The 7,469-nt window shown below is 54.5% G+C and overlaps 1 protein-coding gene across 1 annotated transcript; it reads left to right on the top strand.

Annotated features, from left to right (window-relative positions):
• The first annotated feature begins 8 nt into the window (after positions 1-8).
• On the top strand, positions 9-5,933 carry ECM1 (extracellular matrix protein 1). The gene is made up of 10 exons (XM_054474618.2): positions 9-663; positions 1,897-1,947; positions 2,027-2,128; positions 2,288-2,368; positions 2,468-2,548; positions 3,248-3,570; positions 3,830-4,204; positions 4,723-4,943; positions 5,097-5,184; positions 5,610-5,933. Exons 1-10 carry the CDS (start codon positions 594-596, stop codon positions 5,838-5,840), a joined length of 1,623 nt encoding a protein of 540 aa, XP_054330593.1. The 5' UTR covers positions 9-593; the 3' UTR covers positions 5,841-5,933.
• Positions 5,934-7,469: the final 1,536 nt, after the last annotated feature.

The following is a 7,469-nucleotide window of genomic DNA, read 5'->3' as shown; positions in this document are numbered from 1 at the left end:
TTCTTCATCTCTGACTCTGGAGAGGTGGGATAAAAGGATGTTCCACTTTGTCTCCCTCTTTTTTGTCCCAGAGAGTTAGGGAAATTGAAAAGGGACAGTCCAGACCTCACACTGGTAGGGGAGATCCCTTGGATAGGTTTCCTGCTCCCCCCTGTAAACTCCTTTGTGCCCTGTTTCCCCAACCCCAGTTCATGAGTTGGCAGATCCCCTCTCCACAGAAGGCAGCATGTAGATGGAGAAACTGAGGCACAAACTAGGGGCTCAAACACCTCTTGCTCCTTGATTCTCTGAATCAGTTTCTCTTGAAGTTCACAAGAATGTTCTCCTCTCATCAGTCCCATTCTTCTCAATCCTCTGAGGAGGCTTCAGGGTGACTTTGGGAGGAGTGGCTTCCAGAGGAGGAGCAGCTGGGACTGAGTCATGGCAGGAAGCTGAGGAGGGCGGGAGATCACACCAGACAATTATAAAAGAAGAGCCGGTCCTGAAGCTCACAACAGTAACAGCCACCAGACAAGGTTCAGCGGCCGGCCCTTCACATCCAGACTTGCCTGAGAGGACCCACCTCTGGGTGTCCAGTGGTCAGTTGCCCCAGGATGGGGACCACAGCCAGAGCAGCCTTGGTCTTGACCTATTTGGCCGTTGCTTCGGCTGCCTCTGAGGGAGGTGAGTTGGGGGATCAGCACTTAGGAGGGGGTCTGGGTCCAGGCATCCCAGACGGCTCATCACTAGCAGAGTGATTTTCCGTTTGGCTTCCCTTTTCTGAGCAGGCCCAAAGTGGGCCTGGGCCAGTGGAGCCTTTAACCAAGGAGGCAGAGAGCAGGCGCACAGAAGGAGAGGGGTTCCTAGAAACTGCTGCCAAGAAACACAGAATCCCAGTCAAATGGACAACTGAGTGGGGGGTGGGTTCACAGAGTGAGGGTCTCCTGCTGATGAGGATGTAGGGAGGTGGCTGGTGGGAGAGGCAAGAGAGGGAAAAGGGGCCCCCAGGCTGCTCAAAACCGGATTGCTGACCCAGCAAGCCTTGACTGACTCCCTGTCTGATTAGAGGAGCTGAGGGGTGTCCATCCACAGGCCCACCCTCCATCCAGCACAAACACATTCTTTATCTGCTTTGATGCCTGAACAAAACAGGAACCCTTCAATGCTATGGGTGGAAACTAAGAAAAAAAGGAAAAGAAAAGGAAAAAAAACCACCCAGGGCACTCCTGCAGGAAGCTGCTGAGGATGTCAGCAAATCTGTCCACTTCTCTGTGAAGCCCCATGCCATCATTCTTCCCAGCTCCTGGTCTTTTGTGTCTGCAGATCACCTACAAGTGACCCTTCCCTGTGCCTGTCCCAGTCCCCCAGGCCCTAAACTGAGACCTAAACTAAGGAGGAGCTGAGACTGGCTGAAGGGGAAGCACTCAACCTTCAGGAAGCCTCCTTAACCAAAGGCCTAAAGATGTTTCAAGGGCCTGGAGTAGGAGGGTGGGTGGAGGAGGTGGATAGGGTAGGCTCCAACCAGCTCAAGGTCCAGACTTTTTCCTCTGAAAGCTAGAGACGCATCCCAGCAGAGACTGGGGAGGACAACCCACAGCCCTGAGGGAAAGACGCTGGCAGAGGAAATGAGGGCCTCCCTCCCCAATCCCGTATGCCATACTCCCTTTAGGCCCAACCTCTGAGCCAGTAGAGGTGGAGCTATCAGAACGCCACAGGCTTTCTCAGAACCCAGCTGGTCATGTCTAGGTGTGTTGGGGCTGGGAGAGGATTAGGGGACACGGGGCAGGTGAATACAGAGGGGCATCTCGTGTCTTGCTTGTCTCTCCTACACTCTTGATCTCCACAGCCTCCCCATCCCTTGCTGAAGTCCAGGGAAGGCCCTCCCAGTGGCCCCTGACTTGCCCTTCTTCCCTCCAGGCTTCAAGGCTACAGGGCAGAGGCAGCTGAGGCCAGAGCACTTTCAAGAAGGTAAGAGTTTGGGGGAGCAGCATGGGATTGGGACTCCAGGAGGCACTGTGGGCTCTGATGTCTCCCCTCTTGCCTCTAGTTGGCTACGCAGCTCCCCCCTCCCCACCCCTATCCCGAAGCCTCCCCATGGATCACCCTGACACCTCTCAGCATGGCCCTCCCTTTGAGGGACAGAGTCAAGGTAAGGTCACCACCCCATGCCCTCCTCAGTGACCCTCCAGGTTTCTAATCTGGCCTACATCCCACTTTTCAGGTGGAAAGGAGGGAAGAGGCCCTCACCCCCTCTCCCAGCCCTGGCTAGGAGAAAGGGTGGGCTGCTCACACATTCCCCCTTCTATAGTGCAGCCCCCTCCCTCTCAGGAGGCTACCCCTCTCCAACAGGAAGAGCTGCTACCTGCCCAGCTCCCTGCTGAAAAGGAAGGTGAGCGCTTGCCCACCCTCCCTCACCTCTATCCCACTATGGATCCTGTTGACCCCACGCTGATCCCTGCTCCTTGGTGCCCTCACCCCTATCTTGCAGTGGGTCCCCCTCTCCCTCAGGAAGCTGTCCCCCTCCAAAGAGAGCTGCCCTCTCTCCAGCACCCCAGTGAACAGAAGGAAGGTAAGCAGCTCCCTCCCTCTCTTCTTTACCCACCTTTACCCCATGGCCTTCCCCCAGAGCGTGGGCTTCGGGGCAGACAAGATGGTGGGCTCTGCCACTCACCAATTGTATAACCTTGAGTAAGTTACATGCTTCTCCAAGCCTTTGTTTCTTCATCTCTAAAATTGAGGATATACCTGTTTTAGAAAGTTATGTGATTAAATGTGCAAAAATAGCATCTATTTTCACTTGCGTCTCTGCTGAGTTCTTTGTGCATATAAACTAGCCAGGCTTTCTCTGCTAGAGATGGCCATCCCAACATGGCTTTTGCTTACTTACTCCTTCTACCCCAGTAGACCCACCTCTTCCATATCAGGAGGAGATAATCATCCAATCCATGCTGAGAGAGGGTGAGTGACAGCTTTGGTCTGTCCATCCCTCTGCCTTAGTGCTCGGGACCCTGGGGAGAGAAGCAGGAAGCCCGAGCCTTGAGAAGCAGGAGGAGGTGGGGGCAGGCTGTGAGCTGACACCTTTCACACCTCACTTCTCTTTTCCTTTCAGTTATTTTAAAAGGAAGAGCCACAAATTGTTCTTTCTCTTTTCCCCTATATCCTCCCAACCCTTTCTCCTCCACCCCAGATTCTTTCAATCCTCCCAGCTCATCCAGCCTTTGTGGGTTCCTCCACATGTCCCCACTTCCCACTGTTTTCCCCATTCCAGGAATGCCAGCTCCATCTGGGGACCAGAGCCATCCAGAACCTGAGTCCTGGAATGCAGCCCAGCACTGCCAACAGGGCCGGTCCCAAGGGGGCTGGGGCCACCGGCTGGATGGCTTCCCCCCTGGGCGGCCTTCTCCAGACAATCTGAACCAAATCTGCCTTCCTAACCGTCAGCATGTGGTATATGGTCCCTGGAACCTACCACAGTCCAGCTACTCCCACCTCACTCGCCAGGGTGAGACCCTCAATTTCCTGGAGATTGGATATTCCCGCTGCTGCCACTGCCGCAGCCACACAAACCGCCTAGAGTGTGCCAAACTTGTGGTAAGGTTGGGTTCTTGATGCCGGGGGGTGTCCTTTAACCCCCAGACAGTATGTGTGTTTTAAGGGTTAGAGCGCTAGGCCTGGGTCTGAAGGAACCTCAGGTCCCGTTCACTGGCCCTACCCTGGGCCTCCCCAGTGTGCCAGGGGAGCAGAGGACAACCACTGTTTCTTTTTTATCTGCCTGCCCAGTGTCCTTTCCTGGAGCCTGGGAGGAAGGCAGGAATGTGGAAAGTGGGCTGATCCTCCCCTCTTGCTCTAGTGGGAGGAAGCAATGAGCCGATTCTGTGAGGCCGAGTTCTCGGTCAAGACCCGACCCCACTGGTGCTGCACGCGGCAGGGGGAGGTTCGGTTCTCCTGCTTCCAGGAGGAAGCTCCCCAGCCACACTACCAGCTCCGGGCCTGCCCCAGCCATCAGCCTGATATTTCCTCGGGTCTTGAGCTGCCTTTCCCTCCTGGGGCGCCCACATTGGACAATATCAAGAACATCTGCCACCTGAGGCGCTTCCGCTCTGTGCCACGCAACCTGCCAGCTACTGACCCCCTACAAAGGGAGCTGCTGGCACTGATCCAGCTGGAGAGGGAGTTCCAGCGCTGCTGCCGCCAGGGGAACAATCACACCTGTACATGGAAGGCCGTAAGTGGGCGTCCCAGCCTCCCCGAGAGCCTGTTTGCCTGCCTGCCTATCTTCGACCTCTGATCCTGCCAGTCCATCCATCCATGTACCCCCTGCTGTGAGTGCGTCCACCCATTCATCTGCTTGTGGCTGTCCGTCCATCCATTGTGTTCGTCACCTGAGTCTGTTCATCTTGAGCTTCGTACTACACTTCTGGCCTCCTCCACTCATGACCCACACACGCACCTGTCTACCATCCATCCATCCGTCCAGCTCTGGCCTCACCTGACCTTCTCCATCGACTGTTCCAGCTCATCTCCCGGCACCAGCTTGGAACCTCATCCAGGCTTCCACTCATCCACCTTCCCAAGCCCACAAATCAACAATTGCCTCCTAACCCTCTACTTCTTTCCCATTCCCTTTGGGCCCCTGAGGTTGGGAGCCCCTCATCTAGTTGCCAGGGACAATAAGGCAAGTCAATGGTCAGGAGAGAAGGGGCCAAGTGTCCAGCTTCTGACTTCCCTCTCTCTGGTCCACAGTGGGAGGATACCCTTGACAAATACTGTGACCGGGAGTATGCCGTGAAGACCCACCACCACTCATGTTGCCACCACCCCCCCAGCCCTACTCGGGATGAGTGCTTTGCCCGTCGGGCTCCTTACCCCAACTATGACCGGGACATCTTGACCATTGACATCAGTCGAGTCACCCCCAACCTCATGGGCCACCTCTGTGGAAACCAAAGAGTTCTCACCAAGCAGTAAGTCTTGCCTAGCCCTTCCCCACTCTCTTCCTTTCCCAAAAACTTCCTTTCGGGACACCTTTGGGAAAAGCAAAATCATGATATCCCAACCCCATCTGATGCCAAAAGATGCCCAAAGACCCTAACAGCTGCCCTTTCACACCAACATAGTAAACATATTCCTGGGCTGATCCACAACATGACTGCCCACTGCTGTGACCTGCCATTTCCGGAACAGGCCTGCTGTGCAGAGGAGGAGGTGAGTGTGTGGAGTCTAGTCTCCAGAGGAATGCAGGGGAGGGGAGGGAAAGAGCTAGAACTGCAGGCCACCCCTTGTCTTTAGCACCTCAAACCAGCCTTCAGTTGTAATGACTAGTGGGGGAGGTGTTTTTTTCTTGGTTCCAGAAAAGTCTTCACTCTGACCTGACCTGCTCCCCATCTGTAAGTTCCTATTATGCCTTCTCTGGGCCACAGGCTTCTGGCATTTCCAGATGTACACATCTGTCAGTCACAAGGAATCCAGCTGTGCAAGGCAGGCTTGCACTCTCTCTGGGCCCCAAGAGGGGAACCAGGGAGAGAGCAGTAGAAGCTGATGAAAGGGGGTCTTTGGGCACCCAAGTATCTACATCCATCCTTGGACCACCTCCCCACCCCATCATCTGTTTTACTTTTCTCCTTCATCAGAAATTAACCTTCATCAATGATCTGTGTGGTCCCCGACGTAACTTCTGGCGAGACCCTGCCCTCTGCTGTTACCTGAGTCCTGGGGATGAACAGGTCAACTGCTTCAACATCAATTATCTGAGGAACGTGGCTCTAGTGGCTGGAGACACTGAGAACGCCAAGGGCCAGGGGGAGCAGGGCTCAACTGGAGGAAAAAATATCAGCTCCACCTCTGAGCCCAAGGAAGAATGAGTCACCCCAGAGCCCTAGAGGGTCAGATGGGGGGAACCCCACCCTGCCCCACCCCTTTGAACACTCATTACAGTAAACACCTCTTGGATTTGGTGTCCTCATTGTCTATCTAATGTCTCACCCGCAGTGTTTTAAGTGGATCCTGGTGCCCTGGCCCAGGAGGGCACTGGCGTTTTCAGACACACCACAAACACACCCTCCTAAGCCTGCTTGTATTTCCTTCAGTGCCTGGCCCCTGAGGCCCACAGCCCTGCCCCCTTCACTGAGCAGATGTTCACAGACTGTGTGATGGGACCATAACTAAACAGCTTGATGTCACTTTGCCATCTTGAATTTATTCACATATTTTGAAAGGAGTGCCACCTTGTTAGCTAGCTATCAGGACTCAAAGAAGATACGGTTCTTGGCCTTCGTGAGCCCCCAAAATGCCACAGCCCAGCCTAACATTTTTAAAGCTTCACTTTTGATCCTTAGAATCCATGCCTTCATTCATTCAATATCCTTTTTTTTTTTTTCTTGAGACACAGTCTCGCTCTGTCGCCCAGGCTGAAGTGCAGTGGCACGATCTTGGCTCACTGCAACTTGCAACCTCCGCCTCCTGGGTTCAACCAATTCTCCTGCCTCAGCCTCCCGAGCAGCTGGGTTTACAGGCGTGCACCAGCACACCCAGCTAATTTTTGTATTTTTAGTAGAGACGGGTTTTCACCATGTTGGCCAGGATCCCAAAGTGCTGGGATTACAGGTGTGAGTGAGCCACTGTGCCTGGCCAATATCCATTTATTGAACCCCTATCTATGCACACTCTGCTAGACTTGGGGATACACATTCAGAACACACACAGCCCCTGCACTGAGGTTGTTCACTGTCCCTGAGCCTAGCAGGTGTGACAAGTGTTGTGGTACAGGGCCCCCAGCGTGCTCTGAGCATGACAGGAACGTCCCAAGGTGGGAGTGGGGCTGGGGGCAGCACAGGTGCACAGGAGGGGCGTTGAGGTCAGAGCTTCTCCAGTAAAGAAGTAGAGGGTGTGAGCGGGCAGAGTGCGCACAAGGGTCAAGGCTGAAAGGGCCTGACTCTTTGGTGGCCTTCCTCTCAGATACGGCTGGAATGATAAGCAGGAGCTCATCACTAATGCCTCACCCGCAGGGTTTTAAGTGGATCTTGGCGCCCTGGCCCAGGGGGCACTGGCGTTTTCAAGCGGAGGATGTGTTCCAATTTGCCTTTTAAGAATGTCTAGGCCGGGCGCAGTGGCTCACGCTGTAATCCCAGCACTTTGGAAGGCCGAGGGGGGCGGATCACTTGAGGTTAGGAGTTCGAGATCAGCCGGACCAACATGGTGAAACCCCATCTCTACTGAATTAGCCAGGCGTGGTGGTGCCCACCTGTAATCCAAACTACTCAGGAGGCTGAAGCACGAGAATCACTTGAACCTGGGAGGTGGAGGTTGCAGTGAGCCAGTATCGCACCACTGCACTCAGCCTGGCCGACACAGCGAGACTCTGTCTCAAAAAATAAAATAATGTCTAGTCGGAGAGCCGGGGAGGTGGCGCGCGCCTGTAATCCCAGCCACCCAATGAGCTATGGTCTCGGCACTGCACTTCAACCTGCGAGACCCAGTCTCAAAAAGAAAAA

Source organism: Pongo pygmaeus, chromosome 1 (assembly GCF_028885625.2).
Source record: "Pongo pygmaeus isolate AG05252 chromosome 1, NHGRI_mPonPyg2-v2.0_pri, whole genome shotgun sequence".
Taxonomy (NCBI): Eukaryota; Metazoa; Chordata; class Mammalia; order Primates; family Hominidae; genus Pongo; species Pongo pygmaeus.
Note: the sequence above shows the minus strand (reverse complement) of the source record. Positions and strands in the feature narration are given on the sequence as shown.

What these genes read in the sequence shown, in the direction of transcription:
- ECM1 (XM_054474618.2), top strand. Translation starts at nt 594, where the DNA reads ATGGGGACCACAGCCAGAGCAGCCTTGGTCTTGACCTATTTGGCCGTT. An exon ending in GCCAGAGCACTTTCAAGAAG is followed by an intron (nt 1,948 to 2,026) that starts GTAAGAGTTTGG and finishes TCTTGCCTCTAG; the next exon opens with TTGGCTACGCAGCTCCCCCC. An exon ending in CTTTGAGGGACAGAGTCAAG is followed by an intron (nt 2,129 to 2,287) that starts GTAAGGTCACCA and finishes CCCCTTCTATAG; the next exon opens with TGCAGCCCCCTCCCTCTCAG.